General features: G+C 57.1%; 1 protein-coding gene across 2 annotated transcripts; it reads right to left on the reverse strand.

Annotated features, from left to right (window-relative positions):
- Window positions 1-893: 893 nt before the first annotated feature.
- Window positions 894-22,367, reverse strand: NPEPL1 (aminopeptidase like 1). Of its 2 annotated transcripts, none has more exons than XM_073005572.1 (12): window positions 22,344-22,367; window positions 20,536-20,721; window positions 19,864-20,034; window positions 15,052-15,141; window positions 14,556-14,637; window positions 12,658-12,800; window positions 6,806-6,883; window positions 3,703-3,803; window positions 2,754-2,877; window positions 2,208-2,384; window positions 1,631-1,741; window positions 894-1,137 (listed from the first exon to the last, which is right to left on the reverse strand). In XM_073005572.1, the coding sequence occupies exons 3-12, from the start codon at window positions 20,032-20,034 to the stop codon at window positions 979-981; spliced, it is 1,236 nt and encodes a 411-aa protein (XP_072861673.1). In that variant the 5' UTR covers window positions 20,536-20,721; window positions 22,344-22,367; the 3' UTR covers window positions 894-978. The 2 variants fall into 2 exon arrangements, with proteins under 2 accessions (XP_072861673.1, XP_008011049.2); XM_008012858.3 differs by lacking the exon at window positions 22,344-22,367 and adding an exon at window positions 21,402-21,653.
- Between the last annotated feature and the right edge of the window lie 262 nt (window positions 22,368-22,629).

A 22,629-nucleotide genomic window follows, 5' to 3' on the forward strand; every position in this document is an offset into this window, starting at 1 on the left:
GAGCCCAGGTTCAGGGGTTCCCTGAATCCTGGCGGGCTCCCGGGAAATCCGAATTGGCTTTGGGGCCCTGCCCTTTATCACCGGGACAGTGTGGCCAGGGGCGCGGAAGCACAGTCAGCCTCACACAGGACAGGCTCCAGGACCCTCGAGAGACAGAACAGCCTCCGTGCAGGCTGCCGGGCTGTGGAGACTTCGAGAGCCCACAGCGCTTCCGCCTGGAGTCTGTGCTGTGCATACCCAGAGAATCAAAATGATCAGGAGGGCCAGGCCTAGGCCCAGTGGCTCACTGTCTTCCTCCCCGGGCTCCTGTCATCAACACTGGGTTGACCAGCTGGGGCTCAAAGCCAGAGCTGGTCTGGGAGAAGCAGGAGGCAGCCCTGCACTTCAGTCCCCAGACGTGCTCCAGGACCCGTTTCGAAAATGGAGGGTGGAGGGAAGAAGGAGGAGGCCAGGTGAGGGGGTGGTGTGACCATATTTAATTGAACCTCAGGTGAATTCTGAGAGGCCAGAGTGTGACTTCTCTTGCCCTATAAAATCGGGTCCCCTGCAGCAAGTCAGTTCCATCTTTCACAGGGCTGGGCTGGCTGGATGCCCTGGCAGCCCCGGCTGGAGTAAGAGCCTGGCTGTCAGCCACACGCGTGCCCTGCACAGGACCTGGGGCTGGGACAGGGCACCAGGCAGGCAGGAGGCCTCACCCCGGGGTGCAGAAGGCCCCAAGGGTAGCAATTTACAGAAGCTGTCTCAGTCCTGTCAGTAACTAACAGAAACAAGCCCCAGCGCTCGCCGGTCCCCTCACCGTGGCCTGCACCAAACTGTAAGCTGTCTCCTAAAACTTCAGCTGTTTCCACCACCATGGTGACGACCAGAAAGAAAAACCAAAACCAAAACCCATCTGAAGGGTCATCTTTCAATTGCTTAAAATTAATCAGTGCAAAGTGAGGTAAAAGATCCCCGTTTGTCAGGGCCGAAGCAGGAGGCTCACACAAGCCTGCGTCTCTTGGAGTCTCTCCCCACGTCCCCCTCCTCGACATCCACCTCGCAGCCCAGTGGGGACACCAGGTTCAGCAGAGGGTCCTCAGAGGCACGGCCGAAGAGCGCCAGCAGGAGGGCCACACCGAAGCCCGTGGCTCGCTCACCCTGCAAGCAAAGGGCAGGACACAGACTCTGGGCGTGGGGCTGCAGCACGGGAGGGGCTCCTGGGGACCCCTCACCTCCTGGGTCCCCTCCACGTGCCCCACAGTCCCCTTCTCAGGAAGGAGATCCTGAGCACCAGCTGGATCCCAGGGCCTTCCATGCTGCTGGCTGGACACACTCAGGGCCAGCAGGCCAGACACAGGTGGTGGGCAAGGCCCTGTGTGCTCTGCCTCAACCCCAGGAGCTCCTGAGGGTGGGGATGGGTGAGACAGAGGGCCCAGGGCCCCCTCTGGAGGACAGGCTGGCTGGGGAAGGGTCACACACAGCAGCCACTCTGTTCCCAGGGAGGATGAGACCTGGGCGGGACAGCGGACTGGAAGCTGGATCACGGACACAGAAGTTTCTGATGAGCTCGGCCAGCAGCTCCAGAGCCAGAGGGGCTCTCTGGACAAAAGGGCAGGAGCAGCCTGGGCTGGTGGAGAGTGGGGACACTCACGGCATGCACCGGTGCAGCAATGTCCAGGTGGACCCAGACTCCAGGCCAGTCAAAGCCGATGTGTGAGGCAATGAAGAGGCCAGCACAGGAGCTGGGGCTGTTGTCTCGGTCCTAGGGAGGCCAGGAGGACACAGTGCCTGTGGGTTGCTCCGGCCGGGCCCTCTCCACCCTCCCCCATCGTCTCTCACTGTTGCCATCTGCAAGGAGCCTGGGGTGGCTGGGAGGGAGTCAGTGTGGGGAGGCAGCTGAAGCTGGGCTGGGAGGGCCTTGACCATAAGCCAAGGAGTCTGCCCCCACCACAGGCCAACGGGGAAGCCAGCAAAGGGCCTGACGGGGCAGCTGAGTCAGATCCAAGACAGGGAGAAACCCCTGGTTGTGTGGCAGGGAAGCCAGTGAGTGGCCCATGCCGTCTGGGATGGCTCCTGTGCCCCGACGCCGGCCTCTCAGGCCCTCATCTGCACTGTGGCTGCTTCTGGGGGACCCTAGCTCCCTGGGTGCACCAGCACCCTGAAGGCAGGGCTCTGCCTGCCAGGCTCCACCCAAGTGGTAGGCTCCAGGCTCCAGGTTCCAAACCTACCGCCACCGAGTTCTTCATGTCAGCCACGGCTGAGGTGAACTCGCTGAAGTGCAGTTCGGGGCAGTAGACCAACGGGTGCACCAGGTCCCCACACTTCCTGCCCGCCTTCACGCAGGCAGCCTCCCACTCAGCGCTGTTGGTGAGCACCGCAGCGTGGTACTTCCCTGTGGCAATGCCCTGGGTGGGCAGGAACCCGGGAAGCATGTGGACGGGACGGCAGGAGAGAAACACCCAAAAGAGGGATTGAGAGGCAGACAGAGAAATAAGGGAGCCAGAAGAGAGATGGTTGAGAAGAAAAGAAAAAAACACAGGCAGAAAGGACTGTGGCCATGAAGCACAGAGAAGGTGGTTCCCGGCTCTGTGTCCAGCCTGGGTCTCGGCGCTGCCCACACCAAGCTCAATGGGCAGCTCCTCCTCCCTCCTCATGCCCAGTTATGAAAACTTCCTGACGGCAGCCCCCACCCACTGCCTTCCCCACCTCAAGGTCCAGAGGGGGGTGGGGTTCCCCGGTGCCACAGCTGAGGGGTGGACCCAGGCAGCACTCACCTGAGCCCCGGTCAGGGTGGCCATGTCCAGGATGATGTCAGCCCCCAGGTCCTTGCAAGCATAGGACACGCCATCTGCCAGCACCAGCCTGCCCTCGGCATCCGTGTTGTTGATTTCCACCGTCCTGGGGCATGGCAGAGACCCCCGCTCAGGGACGGCATTCCCTGGGACATTGGCGTGAGCCCCTTTGGAACTGGGAAGACCCCATTTGGAGCTGCCCGTCCCTGTGGCTCCCTGAACCCCGACACATGCCCCCAATGGGGAGGCTGGGATGGCCCCAGTCCCTACAGCAATGCAGTGCCTGGAGCAAAGGGCTTCCATGACATCCCTGCCCTGCTGCTCTTGAGTCGAGAGCCAGGGACCAGCCATTTGGCTCCCCCATGCCTCAGTTTCTTCATCTGTAAAGTGGGTGGCATGAACCAGCTGGGCTGGCCTTCAGCACACTGTGCCTGGCACCCGGCAGATGAGGAGGAAGAGCAGGAGATGAGGGGAGGCGCCTGCTCAGGCACCAGCACATGGGGTTGGGGACAGCTCTTCTCTTCTGCATTCTGGAGCCACCTGCTCCTCAGCAGCCAGCTCAGCTTTGACTTTCCAGAGTCAATCTCAAAGGGGAAACCCAGGGGGTACCCCCGAGCAGGAAATCAGGGGGTCAGAGCTTCACACACCCAAATAATTCAGGCCTAAATTTTGGAAAGGCCTGTCCTGGTAATGCAGGGTAGACCATGAGCTCCTGGGCCAGGCACTGCAAGGGAGCCTAGCACCTCATCCAGGCATCATGGGCCCCTCAATATGAGGTGCCTCTGCTACCAAAGCTCCCCAGCACTCCGGGAAGCAAGGAGCCTGCTGCTGGGTGCCCTCCCAGTGTGCCTGGAGTGAAGTGGCATTGCAGGCCGGGGAGGGGTCATGAGTTCCAACAGTGGGCAGGAAGCAGCCGGAGGGTCAGACGTACTTCCCTGAGTACAACAGGTGGATGTCATCTGGCCTTGTCGCGTTGGGTCCCACTGAGTTCTCAGCCAAGCAGAACACAGCGTGAAGGTTGTCTTTGAAGCCCTGGAGGGAGAAGTGGGCAGAGGCTCCAGCTGTAGGTCATAGGTTTGGGGAGGAGGGGAGGACGAGTTGGGGGTTCTTAGACCCACAGACAGCAGAAGAGAGACAGACAGATGGCTCCAAGTTGCAGGGACCAGAGCTCGCCCTCCCTGCCATCCTGGGCACAGTCCTGGCAGATCCCAAGGCCAAGCTTCACCGCTGGGGTCTCCTAGCCTCCCCTGGCAGAGCCCACCCACCACAGCGGATGAGCCTGGGCACGGGCTGGGCTGTGGGACTCTTGGGCTGCATGGGCTGGGCAGTCATGAAGCCTCGCCAACCTGTGCCAATGGAAGGTGGCCAGCGGCTGCGTCCCCTCAATACACACACACACACACACACACACACACACACACACACACACACACACAGGGGCAGGAAGAGCTCAGCCTCGTGGAAGTTTAGGTGTGAAGTTATAGTTTTCTGATGCCAAAATGAAGTCATTTGTTCGCTGAGAAACGTATGGCCAACAAGTGGTAGCGGTTCCTGCCCTGTATAGGCTCTAAGGGTGCCTCCTGACCCCAAGCGGCCCATGCCCGGGCGGCAATGTCAAATGGAGTGGCGCTCTCAGACCCCTGTCCCTGCCCTTCCTCTGTTCCCGGAGCCGAATCTTTAACCAGGATACATCTTCCTAGCACGGAGCATGCCTCGAGGGTGCTGACGCACAGTTCTATAGGATCCATCTCCTGGAACAGCTGACTCTTCCACCACGGGCGCAGAGCCCTCACCAAAGGCAAACGCTTGGGACGGTGGGCAGGGGCAGCCAGCAGTGCAAGGAGTGGCCAGTGGCAGATGCTGCAGCAGTGGTGCTGGGCAGGTGGCAGCTGTGAGTCCCTGAGGCCTCCCTGGGCCCCTGCTCAGTCCTTGAGCCTCACAGATGGCCCCGCACCCCCACGCAGCACAGGGGAAAGAACTCCACCAGCCTCAGGGTGATGATCTAGGGGCCACCTGTCAGCTCCACAAGGGCCCTGAGTCCCCCGCTCCCACTCTCGCAGCCCAGCCTGTGTCAGGGACATGGGGCAGGGGCTTCAGGACCCTCAGCCTCCTCCTGTCAGAGCTCCTCCCCAGATACCCCAGCACTGACATTCCATCTGTGTGTACAGTGACCACAGCCTGTCCCTGTGCTGAGACCTCCTGCAGTCATTCCAGGGGGCAGTGGGTGTTTGGGAACAAATGAATAAATGACAGCATGACCCTGAGGTCACAGGATGAGGCCATGGGGCTCCAAGCCACAGACACCACAGAGATGAGCTCCACCAACAAAGGACGGGAGCCCTGAAGTCCTCCCAGAAAGCAGGGTTCTGGATCTGTGGCCTGCCAGGGAAGACAGGTTTCCCAGAGCAAGTAGAGGCAGCACCTCCTGGGCAGGCACGTGGGACACGAGGAGGAGGAGAGATTCTCAAATGGATGCTTTCAGCCTCCCAGGGAGGGCTGCTACCCACTGAAGGCTGGGCCCTGCCCCTAATTTCTGATCTGGGGCAGAGCTGAGAACCCACATTACTAACAACATGGGGATCCCACTGGAGAAGTGCTGGCTTAGAGGATGAGCGAGCTGCAGCCCCAGCGTAAACAGTGCTGAGGTCTCCACGGCTAGATGATGTGACACAGAGAGAGCGCAGGCACGGCCCTGCCCTCGCGGCCCTCGCGGCCAGTCTTGCGGGGGTCTCCAATCACCAGGGGCGACTGAAAAAATCCAGGACTCAGCAGAGCTGGAGGTGAGCCCTGGAGCTGTCGATGTTCGCACACGCCCTAGGTGCTCCCTGGCACAGTCAGGACTTGCTGGTCTAACAGAAGAGGGTGGCCAAAGATGGGGCTGCACAGTGAATGCTTCAGGGACAGCGTGGGAAGGCTCTCCAGTGCCACGCCGGGGCTTGGGCCTGGTGCCCCAGGGCAGCCAAGGGTTTGGGGTAGGTAAGTGGGGCAGGGGCTTGCTTTTTTTGGTACCAGGGTTGGAGGGTCGCTAACACCCCCAGAGCCCAGGGCCACCGCGCTCCAGGCGTACCCTTCCATCTTTGAACGCTAGGCTAGGGAGGTAGAACCTTGGCTGATGAGTCCGTGCACACTCTTCATTGGCCTTTTCTTTAGACAGGGTCTCGCTCTGTCTCCCAGGCTGCAGTGCAGCAGTGGGATCTTAGCTCACTGCAGCCTCAACCTCCCAGGCTCAATCAATCCTTCCCCACCTCAGCCTCCCAAGTAGCTGAGACTACAGGTGTGCGCCACCACGCCTGGCTAGTTTTTAAATTTTTTTTTTTTTTTGGTAGAAACGGGGTCTCGCAAGGTTGCTATGGGTAGTCTTGAATTTCTGGCCTTCTAGTCATCCTCCTGCCTCTGCCTCCCAAAGTACTGGGATTACAAGCAAGAGTTGGCGGCTTCATTTGTTTAATAAGCACTTTTCATGGCCCCAGGGACATCTGGGCTCCATGGGAAGGTCACTCAGGTAACCCCCATGCCCACACTCTCCCCGAGTGATTACTGCCACTGAGCAAGGGCTGAGCTTTGGGGCGCCTGCCCAGGCAAGAGAGGAAGGGGGCCCGGCCAGGCCTGGGGGTCGGGGGTGGTGACTTGGCAAGACCAGTCACCAGAGGCAGCTCTGCTGCAAAGAAGGGTTGTGGCAGGGGTACACAGAACAATGCATGCCCCACCTTGAGCTTCTGCCTGCCACATGCCACGCGGGTCTAGGCCAGGATTCCTCACTGAGCCAACCGCTCATGGGGCTCTGGAGCCAAGGCAGGCCCTGAGCGGAGAACATGGCTGGACCTTGTCCTTGGGGCCTCCCAGAGCAGCCCTGATGAAGGCAGGAAGCTCTGGGGGCCCAAGAAGAGCCTGAGGGCAGAGTGGGGACAGGCTCCCGCTGGGGAGACTCAGGTAGGAACATGGTGGTGCCTATGGCGGGACAGACAAGGGAGAGGGGAGCACCCATGGGGCACACCCAGGACACCCCGGCAGAGGGTGGGCAGGGCCCCACTCACCTGCTTGATTGCAGCTCTGAAGGCCCCCAGGACGGCCGCGGCACCCCCGCAGTCTCGCTTCATCCCTGGCATGGTAGTCTGCAGGTGGTACAAAGAGACCCGGACAAAGGTGAGCCGTTAGGTCCAGGCCTGGCAGCAGCAGCCCCCCACCCCCACCCAGCCCCACGCTAGACCCCCCCTTCCCTGGCTCCCAGGCCTGGGCAGCCCCCACACCAGGCCTCCTGGGCATCCACAGAACTCAGGAACCTCCTATTGGCCAAGTGGGGTGTTCTCCAGAAGCAACAGGGAGTCTTTGCTATAGATGGTGGGGCTCCCTTTTGTTTTGACAGAACTTTGGGGCCATCAAACAGTAACTGCATGGAGGGGGAACCCGAGGAGATGCCTGGAGCTGCAGAATTCACTGTGGCCAGCCACAGAGACCCCGTGCTTTAAGGCCGGGCACCCTGACCTCAGTCCTGGGCTGCCACACCGCCTGGGGGTCTGTCTGCAGGGACCCTCTCTCTCCACTCTTCCACACAGTGTGAGAAGGAAGCTGAGGTCCAGGGAGCCTCTGGGGCTTGCTGGAGGTCCCTGGCCAGCACCTCGGGGACCTGCGTGGCCTTGCTTGCTTCCTGCACTCATTGTAGCTTCCTTCTGTGCTTATGGTGGGGAGGAAGCCTGAGGGGCTGCTGCCGCAATGCAAACCTGCCCTGGCCACCTGTCACCCCCCAGAACAGGGCCTAGCTTCCTCTCCCTGGCATTTAGAGGCCTTTACCACCTAACGAGACTTAGGCTCAGCATTCTCTGCCCTTCATCACAACTTTGAACAATGGTGAGGGCTGATGTTCGCCGAAATCAGTCACATCCACCCCCACCGACACCACCAGCAGCGAGGACACCTGTAGCTCCCTCATGTCACTGCCAGGTCTACCACCAGAAGAAGGGACCACCTTTCTACTGAAAACAAGTCATCTCTTCCTAGCTAATCTGCGAGAAAGTACAGGACTGTTTAAATGGAAAAACAGGGCCTCCGATCTGGAATCAAACCATGTGCAAAATGGGTCACACAGAAATGCCTGGAAACGGCTGCTCACTGTACACCATGTCTCCCCCGTCACAGCTGCCAGCTCCTTCCCGATTGCAGGCAGAGCCAGGACCGGGCTTACAAATACAGCTCCATTGATTGTGCAAAGTTTCACCAGCCCCCATGCATTGTTTCTGTTTTTATAGAAGAAACCATGTTCACAGTGATTTAAGATGGTCTCTGCCTTTTTCACCGGGCTGACACTTACACCCCCTGTGCTGGAGTATTAGCCACAGTCCCAAAGAGGTCGGGGAGCCGCTGGATTCGTTTCCATGCCCTCTGGGAAAATGAACCAATGCCAATTTCACGTTAGAATTTCCTTGCTGAAGCAGTAAAATTAATTTTTAAAACTCTCAACCCTTGGGTACAATACATTTTCCATATTCTGTGTGACTCATAATGCACTCCTGCTCTTGCTGACGGGCAGTGATCGCTCAGAGCAGAAGCTCAGCTGTGATTGCTGGGGCAGTTCTGAGCTCCATGAGCCACTTTGGCCATGACACCATTTTTACTTGAAAGAAAAACTGACAGACAAATGGCACTTAATTGGATTTAGGTATCTGGCAGATATTTCCCAGAAAAGGAACAAACTCAGCCTCTTACTTCCAGAAACAGCTGACATTATTTATTGCCAATGGTATACATTTGAGCTTTTAAGCAAAAATCAGAATTTTGAAAAACTTTCTCCTGTCACCATGACAACTTCCTCATACTCAATGACTTTTCTGATGAGATGGATGGTGATATTAAGTGATTTTTCGATACTATATAACGTAATGTGTCAAAAATTTGAATTTCTGTAGAACTCTTGAACCAATATTTTTCAAGTGAACATGCATATTACAAAAACGAAAGTGAGACAGAACAGTGGATTTAACTGCCACGGAGCACCAAAGTCTACTCGTGAGGCTTCAGATTCCATGTTATAACCAGCCTTTAAGGAGCTACCACTTGTTGAGTTTTGGTGTAATAGCAAAGAATGTTCATAGTTAGCTGAAAAAGGTACTAAAATCCTTTTCCCTGTTTCAACTATAGAATGTGAGAGGCTAGATTTTCTTGATAAAGTTGAACTGAAACAACATGTTTCCACAGACTAAATTGGAAGCAGATACCAGGTCCCTAGCTGTCTTCTATTAAGTCACTGACAGGATTTGTGAAAATGTACAACAATGCTACTCTCTCAGTAAATTATTTTTTCATTTTGGAAAATGCTTATCTTCATAAAATTATATCATTTATGATAACATGCAATGGATTTATATGCTATTTTTAATGAATTATACATGTTATAAATTTCTCCCTTCTAATTTCCAGTAAATATCAATAGACAACATTCTTATACATAAAGCCTCTTTGGGGTTGGTACTTGTTAAGAGGGTAAAGGGGTCTCCAGTAATGCATTTGAGGCCTGCTAGTGCAGGCTGATCTTGATCTGCCCTTGAAATCTTTGAAAAGGGAGCTGTGATTTTTCTTGCAAAACTGGGAACTGGGCTGGCTCCACCCAGCTTGCTTTTTGAGGAGTGACCATTTCTGCACCATTTGCTCTAGACGCAGCCACTGGGGAGAATGCCTGGTGTGTTCACGTTTCACACCAGGCCCTTGGGATGAGACTGTGAGTGCCTTCAGGTCAGGATTGGGGTCTCTCCTTCAATGGCTGGAGCCTCAGTGCCCACTCCACATAGTAACAGCTCAGGAAAGGCCTGCTGGTTGATCCCAAATCCACGTAGAACAGTTCCAAGTGCAACGGCGAAGATGGGCTGGTTTAAAATAAAAAACCAGGTATTGTTTCACTGGTGCCAAAACACCCAGCTCTTCCTTGTATTATGGTGTCTGCTGACCAGTTGGACCCTGGGAATAGGCAGGGGCTATAGTCTCATTTTCAGAAGGTGATCTGGAGCCATGGAAAATGCCCTACTCTCTGGCAGTTCTACCAGCCACCCTCAGACCACAGCTTCCCCGGAGGCTGTGCGGCTGTGGCCTCTAGGAAAGGCCTATGTGGTCAGGTTTTTCCTTTGTGTTCATTTCGAGGCCAGGAGCTGACTTACTGCACAGGTGCAGCCACAGCCTCATGAGATGAAGTCAGGTGCAATATTTTCCCTAAGTGACTAGAGTTAGTGCCACAAGCAAACAAATGAATTCCCAGGAAGCTCATCTTCTCACACTGGTCCACAACAAACCAACATCAAAAACAAGCATCTGATCCACAGAGAAGAGGGTCCACAACTCTACCAGCCAGAATGTAGCAGCTTCCAGGGCGACTGACCACAGGTATTGAGGGTGCGAGGGTGGGGGCAGCCAGTACCAGGTGCAGGCAGTAAGGGGTGTACTATCTGTGGCGAATTTAGGAATCATAATAAACCGACTAAAAGTCAGTTTGCTTATTACCACCATGTGCGGGTATCTCTGAACAATGTCAGCGATAACATATTCCTCCTCCAAAAATCTGTTGTTGGTTGAAGTTTAAAATTTTGCTGTGGCTACAGTTGCGTTTTAATCTTACAAATAAAAGCTTCAAATTCCCCTATCTTTGTTACTTATCCTGAAAGTAACATTACATGGATGTTAACAGTGACCCGACACACAACTGGCCCTGACACTCGTGGAATCTACTACCCACATTCCTTCTGAGAATCGCTCTGACAGTCAGATCCTGTGGCCTGGCTCTGGGCACAGTCGGGGCCTCCAGGGCCCATGATTTCCTACCTCCCGGTGTCGAAACAGAGGACCCAAAATAAAACACAAGAGCACGGGATGGTCAAAACGAAGACGCGGAACCTGAGTTCCTTCAGTTCCCCATTGCATGTGAACACTTGGAGTTACTGTGTCCAAAATGTTTTTGTTCCACGGACATCTGAAAGCCACAAGAATCCACCCTGAAGAACTGAACACATGGTGGGTGTTGTGATTGCTGGAATTTACTGTGAAATGGGATTTTTGGGAATCTCTGCCAAATGATACCGTACTAAAGACTTTTCCTAAGTATCTGTGTATCTGCTGCCTCACGTGATTGGAGCTCTTCAAATTCAAAATTAACAAAGAGTATTCTTGGACCAACTGTGAATGAAGATAGCTGACAAAGCTGATTCCTCTGCCTACTGAACATACATTAGTAAAGAAGATCAATTTAAACGAAATCATTGTCAAATGTGTAGATACTAAGACCCAAAGCCAGAAACATTCATTCCACCATCTGTCACTCCAAGAGACCCATAGGGAGGCATGTTTTTTTCTATTTTAAAAAAAATACATGAATGCTAGTTGAGTGTTAATCCATTTCTGTTTTCTTTGTAGTATAATATTTATTTTCTTTTTACTTTTTTTTAACTGGCATGATAATAGGTATGGAACTTAATAATAGAAAATGTTTTTTTTTTTTTTTTTTTTTTTAAAAAACAACCTTTTTATGATTAGTTTAATTTCCTGCCTTGTTCTAAACAGTTTTGTGGTTTCGAGGAGGGATGGGAACTACTCATCCATTCCAGGTATGAAATAAACTAGGCGTGCTGGAAAGCAGAGCACAGTGAGCTGCACCAGCGCCACCCTGAACAGCAGCTGACACCAGCGCTCAGTGTCAGGAAGGCAGCAGCAAGTGGTGGGGCCTGCCACGAACCAAACTGGAGAATGGGCAACACCAGGGGCAGGCCCGCTGGCTGCAGGGGAATGCTGCCAGGTGGGAACGGAACGCCAGCACTGGCAGACCTGAGTTCACAAAAGGCCGGAAATCCAGGCTTTGATGAGAATCCTTCCTGGTTTCAAATATGGGTAGCTAATTCAAATTTTAAAAACGCCAGGCCTCTGTGAGCCTTGCGGGCTACTAGTTTGCAGTGTCTGTTCCACATGCACTCCCTGCTCCTTCCAGACCTCCTGAGGCACACACTTCCCAGTCTGCTCCCTCCCTGTCCTTCCCAGCCCAAGACCGAGCACAGCTGCTCACAAGGTGTGTTCGCACAGTGTGTGGGATGAATGGATGGAGACGGTGCGGAGGAGGGAAGTTCGCACGGTGTGTGGGATGAATGGATGGAGACGGTGCGGAGGAGGGAAGTTCGCACGGTGTGTGGGATGAATGGATGGAGACGGTGCAGAGGAGGGAAGTTCACACGGTGTGGGATGAATGGATGGAGACGGTGCGGAGGAGGGAAGTTCGCACGGTGTGGGATGAATGGATGGAGATGGTGCCGAGGAGGGAAGGTCTTGCTGCAGCAGGCCCACTAGGCCACAACCGGGGTTCCACAAGCACCTGTCCTCCTGGGATGGCAGGACAGAAAGCCACACCACGGGACAGGCGTCTAGGGCCACCTCACAGGGATGTTCCCGGGTGACTCGCTTCTGTGCTGCGTCCAGATTCCCCTCACTCTTGGGGGTCACGTGCCTTCGGAGGGTCTTGTGTGGCCACCCTGAGCGTTTTCTCGGTGGGAACCATGGCAGACTCAGAGACACAGGCGTCCCCTCACCCTTCCCTTCCTCGGACAAAGCCCCGCAGCTGCAAGCCCTGCCTCCCTGGCCCTGCTTGCCATTCCTTCGGTCATTTCCGGGGCTGCTCTCGGGCCCTGGCCAGGCTTTTGTTTCCAGACCCTTTTGAAGGGTGGGCATGGAACCCAGGGGGCCACGTGAAGTTGTCGCCTCAGCATGGGAACTGGCCCTGTGGACTCTCCCTGAACCCACCCCAGCCCAGAACCCCCAGAAACCTTGCTGTCCCCCACCCCATGACACCTCTGAGAGGGCTGGCTGGACCCAAACTGGGCCCCTCCCCACCCCCAGAGCCCTCTGGAGAGCCGGCCCTGCACCTCACCTTCCCTTTGATGCTGAGGCCCCCAGTGTCATAGACGATGCCTTTGCCCACCCAGGCGATGGTCTGCGTGGCTCCGTCTGGGGTGTGGCTGAGGACAGCCAGGGCGGGGGGATGCAGGGCAGCTTTGCCCACCCCATAGATTCCTATGGAAAGCGTGGGGAGAAGTGGGTTAGGCTCGGGCTGAGCTGAGTGGGGAACTCCCAGAGGTCCCTGGAAACCCCCACTCTCGCCACTGGTGTTTCTCCTGGAAAGGCGCCTGCCTGAGCCTGGGGCTCCCGGCCCCTTCTCCTGCCCCTGGCCAGTGTGGGATTGGGGAATGCAAATTACCGCCAATGCCTGAGACTGCAAACAAATTCTATGCAATGTATTGTTAGGCAAGAAAACCCACTGAGGGAAAAAATATCGTATCCTTTCCAGAAAGAAAAGAACAGGATTGCAGAATGAAATGATTTTTGGATAATGCCTCAAGGCTGCCCCAGCCCATGCTCGTCCCCACTTCCTGAATCCTTTGAGCACTCAGGGACTGCACCGCCCTTTCACATTCGCTCCCACGGTCTCTACACCACTGCCTCTTTGGTTTACATGACTTATCTTATCCAGGAAGCTGTGGCCCGTGTGTGTGCAGTCTATGGCTCGAAGTCCTGCAATATTTGAGTCAAATAATCATAGCAACAATGGTGAGAGCTAATCATGGCCGCCTGACAAACTCCAACTCATCCTGTAAGATCCACAGCCAACGCCACCTCCTCTGTGGAGCTTTTCCTGACACAAGCGGCCTCTCCCTCCACTTGTAAATGGCTTCTGTCTAGGTAGACACCACCAGGATGGCCCCTGTGACCCCCACGTCTGGGTATTCATGTCCTTGTGTAGTCCCTCCCCCTCACGTGGGCAGGTCCTAATGTCCCACCTCCAACCAAAAAAAAAAAAAAGGTAGAAGTGATGAGATACCACTCCTGGGATTAGGGTACAGAAAAAGATGGGAGTTTCCATCTTGTTTGCTCACTTTTCATCCCTCTCTCTCGCTCAGAGACCTCGTTCGGAGGGCAGCTTATACCGCAAGGAACTGCTGTCTTCAGCTAATGGCCTGTGAGGCCCTAAGACCTGCCAGTAGCCTGTTGTGAGCCTGCCTGGAAGCACATCGCAGGCCCCAGGCAAGCCTTCAGATGACTGCAGCCCCAGCCAACAACCTGACAACAGCAGGCAGAGACCCTGCACCAGGGAAGGATCCCCAACCCACAGCATGGTGAGGGGATAAGTGTTGTTGCTTTCAGCTGCTATCTTCTGAGTAATTTGTTTTGTAGCCTATATAACAGAGACAGCCACCTTCCCCTCGTCAGTCTACAAGCGCCATGGGGCAGCTGAGTCATACTTATCTGCCCCTCTGGCTCCTGGGCAATGGGGAAAGGTGGGTCTGGGGACTTGTGGAAGGCCTCTCTGAGGAGGGGGCATCTGAGCTGAGATGTACTGGTTGAGATGACCTCCACCAAAAATCTATCTTGGGGGAAAGTATTCCAGATAGGGAGAGCCATCCGCACACAGGCCCTGCCTGCCACGATGTGAACTTGTGTATTCAAGGAACAGAAAGGCCCTGCTGAGCCAGTCCCAGGAGTAAGGGTGTGCAGCACGCGAGGACGCTGGAGAGGCTGCAGGCAGGGAAGGACTTGGATCTAGCAGCTTCCAGAATCCAAATCAGAATCTGGATTGCTCCCCCTTCTCCCCCAGGGATGGCTGCTTCCCAGGGTCTGGCACTGGGCTTGGACACAGGCTGATTCCTTTCAGGTCACAAGCAGGATGAAGTTTGGGACAATGTGCCATATGGCCCGCCGACCCCCCTGTCACCCAAGTGCTCCTGGTCACTGCCTGAGGCCAAGACCTGCAGGGATGCAGCCCCCACCCACCTCCAAATCCTCTCGTCTTCAGTTCCTCATCCCGGATGATGGTTGGGATGATCCCCAGCTCCTTTCCAACTTTGTTAATCTCCTGGACATGTTCATGGAAAAAACAGCAACACAACGACACATGAAGATGGCTGGAAACAGGAGAGGCCGAGGCTGGGGCCAGGGATGAACTGCTGCCTGTGTGGAGTGGGGGAGCCAGGCTTGGGAGCCAGCTTCGCGTGTGATGAAACCCAGGAGAGGGGGCTCACCCTCCACACTCTCTTATTTCCTGCAGCTCTGGCTGCAGTCCTGCCAAGGGGCCTTGAAGAGGAGGCTCTGTCCTCCCCACACACCCTTTCCTGAGGCTTCCTAGAGCTGGGCGGACAGCAGCACTCCATCGAGGGCAGCCCTGAGGCCACATCAGGGTGTGGACAGCCCCTGGTTTCCTCTGGCTCTCCTGGGGGTCTATGACACCCACCCCAGCCTGGTCCCGCCCCCGGCATGATGACCCACAAACCTCGAGGAAGGTGTCAGTGTTCATCTCATTGCAGGGTGTGTCCACGATGCGGGCTGCTAGCCGCACGCCGTCTGTGGCATTTGCTAAGCACTAGGGGAAAAAAGGCCATCACTGGGGTCCTGGGACCAGGTGGGAGGCAGATGTTCTCCACTTGTCCATCCCTTGGGAACACAAAGGCATCAGAGGCAAATGCCACCCACAAGGCTTTTGACAGGGCAGCAAGGGGAGAGGAGAGAGGGAGCATGGCTCTCGCTGCCTGCCCCACTCCCAGCAACCCAGGGCCACCAGCCACCTGTGGAAAGAACCTTCAGCACAGCCACCACCTGTACTCCACAAGTATACAGGAGTCCCCAGCCTGGGGTCCTGCCCTTCCGTATCTGGATCCTTTCCAAGCCCTGTGTCCTGTTTCTCCCTTCATCCTAGCTACAGCTGAAGGTAGGTGGCCCCTGAGTATGCCCTGAGCTTCCCACCCCTCACCTCTGCAGATCCCACAGCCCTTTCCCTCCCACCAAGATCCCAGTCATCCTTCGAGGCACTTCTCATAGGTCATCTCCACCAGTAGCTTTTGCAGATCCTCCCCACGAAGCAGAAGCACTCTACATCCTGAGCGCTTGAACCCGCTGGCCCTCCCGGACGCCCTCCCTCTGGGCGACTGCTTTCCTCAGGAGTCCCACGCAAGTCCCTCATGAACCCTGCAAGATAGATGGGGGTCTGGCTGCCCTAGTGCTGTCACTTGACACAGCACAGTTCTGGGCACGAAGGGGAGGGACAGAGAGAGGTCTCGCCTCATGGAACTGACGTGTCCACCCAGGAGCTGAAAACATGGGCCCTGCTTGCCTGGCAGGGCTTCAGAGCCCACACTCGAAGGCAGGGCAGAGAGGGGCATGTGCACCAAAGCACACGTCATGTGGGTCCCAGAAATGTGTCCTTCAGCCCTGGCTTGGGCCATTCTTTGCCTTCTCATGTATGTCTCATGTCTGCTCTGGGACCCTCACTGTCTCTCAGCTGAATCTGCGGGCATCCCTGCCCCACCCTGTCCCCTGCCGTGCACCCCCAGGCGCAGAAGCTTCAGACAGCTGGCTGCTTGCGCAGCCTCCCTCGCTCACCAGAAAGACAATATTAAGAGAAAAGCAGCGCCGTTTTGCGGGGGTGCAGGACAGCATCGAGTTTATCATCCCTGCCTCTAGTCTCATAATGTCAGGGCAGCAAGCGCCGGGTCGATACCGCAGCCCAGCCACCTCCCCCGCCCTGCCGAGGTAATTAAACCCCACAGCCTCAAAGGTAGAGACCTGGAACTTGACAGCTCCGATATGAATGTGCCTGTGCCGTCCCTGCCGCCTGTCAGCGGGTTTTGTCTGTGAGGGCATGTGGGGACCAGACAAGGACTGTCTGAGAAGTGCGTCAGTGCTGTGTGACTTGCCTCCAAGGAGGCCAAGTGTCACCTGGAAGACCCCAGACCACGGCAAGCTCGGGGCTCTGACGCAAGAGCACTTCTGCGGGAGGCGAGGCAGGGCAGGGCTGTGGGTGCCCTCCACCAACACACAGCCATGCTGCACTGGAGAGGGGTGTCTCTTACCACGAGGGGAGGGCCACTCATTCTGTCCACACGTGCCAGGCACCATGCAAGACTCGGATAATTCAGAGACGTCAAGGGAGTCAGGCTCAGCAGAGCCTCACAATGCACAGTCCCAGTCTCTGCTACAGAGAGGATGAGGCCACAGGATGCAGAAGGGACAGGGTCCTGGGTGGGGACTGGAAGGTTCCCGCAGGGAAGAAAGGGAGAAGCTGAGTACAGGCCACATGGGTGTCAGATACTGGTGTGCTCAGGACCCAAGAGGGCTGAGTGGTGGCAGCTATAGCTTAACACCTGGCTCTGCCCTTTGCTGGCGTGGTCCTGGTGAGTCACTCAATATCAGCAAGCAGTTTGCTCAGCCCTAACCTGGGGACAACAGGACGTATCTCACAGGACTGTAGAGTGTACCAGCACGTGCTGTGTGCACACTCCTGCCTTGAGTGTAGGGCGTGACAGCTGACAGCACTCAGAAGATGCCACCTTGCACACAGATGCACCTTTGGAAGGTGAGCGAAGCAGGAGCTGGAAGGAGGCCATCTGTGGCAGGGTGACCAGGAGACTGCTGCCATAGCCCAGGAGAGCACCTTAAGGCATGGCACTGGGCAGAGCAAAGACAAGAAACAGGACACACTGGCTAGTTGGGACCAATGGGGTTGGGGGCCACGGGGACTCACTGCCCCACTGCTTCCATCACCAGATGTTTATTGGGCCTTTCTCATGTGTGGGGTCGGGTGCTGGGATCATTGTGCACAAGACCAGGCCCCTGCCCTCTGGGGACTCCCAACCCAGTGGGGAGCACAGGAGATCAACAAAGATGTGACATGTCTTATAGTAATGGTTTAGCTGACAAATGGGAGGGTGGTGTTAGCCAAGAGGGCCAGGCCTCCCTGGGGAGGGAATGTGGGCAGAGGCCAGAGGGAGACCATGCTGGGCTGGACAGGGAAGGACCCTGGCACAGGAGCATGAGCAGGAGTGGGTGTGGCCAGTCTAAGGGACAACAGGAAGTCCACAGGAGGGGAAGGGGCTGAGGGCAACAGAGGTCAGGGTGCCCTGCTATCCTTGGAAATAAGGGTGATGCTTGAGCCCCCAAGTGGGCTCTGCGGGCACCCCTGCCCACCTGGATAGCAGGCCTGGAACTCAGAAGGAAATTGCTAAAGACAGAAGAAGCTGATGCTGGTGTCTGACCCTGAGAGGACTGAGCAGGTTGGAACACTGGAGAGGCCATGAAGAGGATGCCGAGAGGTGGCGACAGTCTGGGGAGCAGCAGGAGGGAGGGAGACCTCTGGATGGGGCAGATGCATTTCAAGGAGGGATGGCAATGCCCCATCCAGCAGTTCTTAGAAAACCATGTCAGGATGGGGGCAAAAACTATGTTTCCATGGGTTAAGAGGGAAAAGAGGATTAAGAAAAGCAAACCAGTTAGACTTTTTTAAAAATTTGGAGACAAAGGAAAAAAAGGGGAGCTATCTCATGCTGGTGAAGATGGAAAAATTCAGGTTGAGGGTCAGTGGTTGCAGGCCTCAGAGAGGACACAGTGAAAGAAATGAGGTGCGGCCCAAGCGCCGGTGTGGGAGAGCTTGCTGCCTGGGGTGAAGGTGACAGCCTTCCAGAGCCAGAAGTGAAGAATGAGCTCTGGTGGCACTGTGGGCTCGGGGACTGGAAGTGGCAGGCGCAGAGGCTGGGACTGCTGCCGTGAGGAAGGGAGCCTGATGTCAGGCGCATCCAAGGATCTGGAGCGGGGAAATCACTTCCGGCCTTGCAGCCTCAAAAGGATCATTCTCAGCATTGAGTGAAATAACACATGTAGAAGTGCTCCCTGTAAAGGGTGCAGCAACACGCATGCACACACACCACTCATGCACACACCAGCACTCACACACACAGCAACACATGCCACATACACACCAGCACTCAAACACAGCAACACACACCACTCATGCACACACTACTATTCACACACACACAGCAACACACGCCACACATGTACACACCAGTACTCAAACATAGCAACATACACACCACACACACCACTCACACACCACTCACGCACACATCAGCATTCATACACACACAGCAACACACGCTACTCATGCACACACCAGTACTCAAACATAGCAACATACACACCACACACACCACACACACACCACTCACGCACACATCAGCATTCATACACACACAGCAACACACGCTACTCATGCACACACCAGTACTCAAACATAGCAACATACACACCACACACACCACTCATGCACACACCAGCACTCATATATACACACAGCAACACACACCACACACACCACTAATGCAAACACAAGTACTCAAAGACACACAGCAACACACACCACACATGCCACTCATGCACACAACAGCACTCATACCCACACAGCAACACACACCACACATAACACTACACACACACCACTCATGCACACAGCAGCACTCACACACAGCAACACACACCACACATACACACACCACACACACCACTCATGCACACACCAGCACTCAAACACACACCCCACACCCCCACACACCCCCCACACACCACTCATGGACACACCAGCACTCACACACAGCAACACACACCACCCATGCCACTCATGCACACAACAGCACTCATACCCACACAGCAACACACACCACACACACCACTCATGCACACACCAGCACTCACACACAGCAACACACACCACACATACACATCACACACACCTCTCATGCACACACCAGCAAACACACACAGCAACACACATCACACACACCACTCATGCACACACCAGCAAACACACACAGCAACACACACCACACACACACCACTCATGCACACACCAGCACTCAAACACAAACAGCAACACACACCACACATGCACACACACCCCACACATACAACACATGCACACACATACACGCACAGCAACACACACCTGCATACATCACACATACACACACAGCTCACATAAGCGGGCAGCGTTATTTGGAAAACAGCATGGACGTTCCTGGCACTGATTACGTGCTCAACAAACACTGCCTGTATACAACAGAATCCTGAAGTCACAGGCCACGCTGAGGCAGAGGGAGGAGGCCTGGGTTTGGAAAAGCCTCTGCAGCTTCCCAGGAACCAAAGCAGCCAGCCCTGCTCCTGCCCCCGCCACAAGCTTTTCCTTCTGTCGACCTCCGTCCCACCTCCCCGATCTTGCCACGGCCCAGGGGCCGGGTCTGCCCTTCCAGACACCCACCTGCAATGTGGACACCTCCACCGGCCCGTTGTCTTGTCCTACCAGGAAAAACTCCACGGTGACCGTCTTCTTCTCCAAGCGCCGAGAAGCACCTGAGCGGTGGGTGAACAGCGGGAAGGCCCGGGCCAGGGCGCAGGCGGAAGCAAACACCTCTGGCTGCTCGCAGACCATCTGCGGCACAGGGGGAGACGGGATAAGGGGTGCAAGGGCCGCCACCAGGAAGTGCAGGGAGCTGCTCTCTGAACGCCTCCGGAACATCGGTTCCCTTGCAGATGACATCTAGACAGAGATGTCCCACAGCAGCCGCCACCCCATCCCTCAGGTCACCCCAGGAACCGTGGAACCACCATTGGTCATGCTCCAAGAGAAATAACACATTGGCCACCAGATGTCAACAGCCTGACCAGCCAGGAAAATGAGGGACAGAGGGACAGACACTAGGTGGGCCTCAGGAAATCTAGGGTTGAGTCTCTGATTTGCCACCAAAATTAATCTGGGGCAAATCCCCGCGTCTCTCTGGACCTGTTTCCCCGTCTACAGGGCAGGGATTAGAATGTCCACAGCCCTCCGGCGGCGTGCGCTGCAGTCTGTGCAGGGCTGTGAGCTCCCCGGGCCCGAGTTCACCGCCGCCCGACTAGGAGCACCGCGGCTGCCTCCTCTCGAAGCACTCACCACAATGCAGCGATGTGCTCCGGGCGGCAGGCAGGTCCGCACCAGCCGCGTGATGAAGTGGGCGGCTGAGGGGCTGTTGTGCCGGCTCACCCTGCAGGGCAGGGCAGCCACGGTGGCGTAGTTCAGGTAGAGGGGACAGCTGTCCGTGGGGTTGGGGTTGAGCGTGCTCAGGGCAGCCTGCCAGAGCTAGATCGGAAGGGAGAGACAAGAGACAGAGGCTTCAAACAGCGGCCCACGTGCCAGGAGGCCCTGCCCTGCGGCCACGACCACGCCTGCAGTCCTGGAAGGGGCACTGCGCAGCTCCCCGCCACCGTTGTCCCATCCTTAGGGAGATGTGTCGCCTCTCTGCAGAGCTAACTGTCTCTAGGCTGGCTCGCATCCCCCTGGTGGGATGAAGCCACCAAGACTGGAAGGGCCAGGCTAGGGGCTGCTTTGCTTCCAACACTCGGATAGGGCTTAGGCGGCTTCCACCAGAGAGGGGGCAGGGGCCAGGTGTCCCCAAGTAAAGGCAGCTGGGGACACTGCCATGGGAACTTCTGGAAGCCAGGGCCTGTAGTCAGGCAGGGCCGACGCGAGGCCCTGGAAGCGGCCGCGTCTCCCCGCCCAGTCCGCAGGTGTCGCGGCCTCGGGGGGCGCAGGGCTGGGCTGACAGGAGGACCACCATGCCGCACCGGCGACGGGGCCTAGGGCTGGGCCTCCACGGGCGAGGACTGGCCTGGCGGCTGAGCCCGTCAGGGAGGCGGCCCAGCCTCGTTGGGCCCGGCCCGGCGGCGGCGGGGGTGCGGCGAGCGAGGCGGGGCCTCCGCGGGCCGCCCGGGCCTGGGCTTCCGCCGCGCGGGGCGCATGGCGGCCGGCGGCCCGCTCACCTCCTCGGTGACCCGGGGCTGCAGCTTCCCGCGGACGTGGCTCCAGGGCACGCGGTGCAGGTGGTGCAGCTGCCCGAGCAGCAGCAGGGGCCGGCTCTGCGGGTCCGAGTCCCCCGCGCTCGCCTGGAACTGCAGCCCCACGTTCGCCATCTTCCCGCCGACCCACGCCCCGGCCCTGCCCGGCCCGGCCCGGCCCGCCGCTCGGCCCCGTTCGCCCCGCTCCGGCCCGGGCTCGGCGCCGCCCCGGCCCTGCCCGGCAGCCCGCGGGCCCCGCCTCCCCCGCCGCTCCGGGCTGCTCGCGAGACGTGCAGGGCCCGCCCGGGGCGCGAGGGGGCGCCGGCCAGGCCGGGCGGGAGGGTGCGGGCAGGCCCGGGCGGGCAGGCCCAAAGTCGGCCCCGAGCAGGCCCCGCCGAGCAGGGCGCTAGCGACCGGCCTCCAGCGGCACCGCCCCTCGGCCCAGCGGCCCAGGCAGCCCTGCCCAACATGCGGGGCGACGTGGCCCGCCGGGCAGCGCCTCCCGGACGGGCCCGGCCTCCAGTGGGGCCTGAGCCGACGTAGGCCCAAGCCCACCCTACGCAGTTCCGGCCTGATCAGGCCTCAGGCCGGCCCCAAACTGGTCCCCCGGGGTCCCAGAGCAGCCGCTTTTGATCCCCGGGGACCCCGCACCCTGGCCACCCATCAGGCCGGAGGGGCCCAGTGACTCTTGGACTTGAGTCAGGTCCTTTTGTCCCACTGCCTGGCATGGTGGGCACAGCGTGGACCGTCAGTTCCTCCTCACTTAATCGGAGGTTCCCTGGCGTTTATCAGACCCCGCTCTGCCAGGCACTGCCCTGGATGTGAGAGTGTGCCAGGGACGTGGCTTTCCATCCAGGGCACTGCTGCTGGGATGGCCAGTTACAAATCCAGGCACTGCCTGGCTGCGTGGGGGGCCTTCCCACCCACCCGTTTGCAAGAAGGGTTATCTGGCACAGTCTAAGCAGGAAAGAAGGGAGGAGATGAGACGAGGAAGGAGCAGGGTGACCTGAGTCACCTCAGTCGCCTTGCAGGGGAGGAAAGGCCATCAGAGGGTGTGGGGCAGGAGCCGGGTGGTGGAGGAGCCAGGGGTGAGTGGTGAGTGGATGGTGGAGGCGGAGGGTCCCACCCACAGGGCCAGATGCAAGCGTCAGGAAATGATGATGCATTGGGGAAGCTCCACGCAGGAGTCATTTAAAAGCAAAAATCTGTTACC

The sequence above is a fragment of the Chlorocebus sabaeus genome, chromosome 2 (assembly GCF_047675955.1).
Source record: "Chlorocebus sabaeus isolate Y175 chromosome 2, mChlSab1.0.hap1, whole genome shotgun sequence".
In the NCBI taxonomy this organism is placed as follows: domain Eukaryota; kingdom Metazoa; phylum Chordata; class Mammalia; order Primates; family Cercopithecidae; genus Chlorocebus; species Chlorocebus sabaeus.

Bases quoted from the DNA above. Each gene is read 5' to 3' on its own strand.
- NPEPL1 (XM_008012858.3), bottom strand. From the start codon at position 21,551: ATGGCGAACGTGGGGCTGCAGTTCCAGGCGAGCGCGGGGGACTCGGAC. The intron at 20,722-21,401 runs GTGAGCGGGCCG...CTTCCGATCTAG, and splicing joins AGCCCCGGGTCACCGAGGAG to CTCTGGCAGGCTGCCCTGAG. The intron at 14,638-15,051 runs GTTTGTGGGTCA...GAACATGTCCAG, and splicing joins ACACTGACACCTTCCTCGAG to GAGATTAACAAAGTTGGAAA.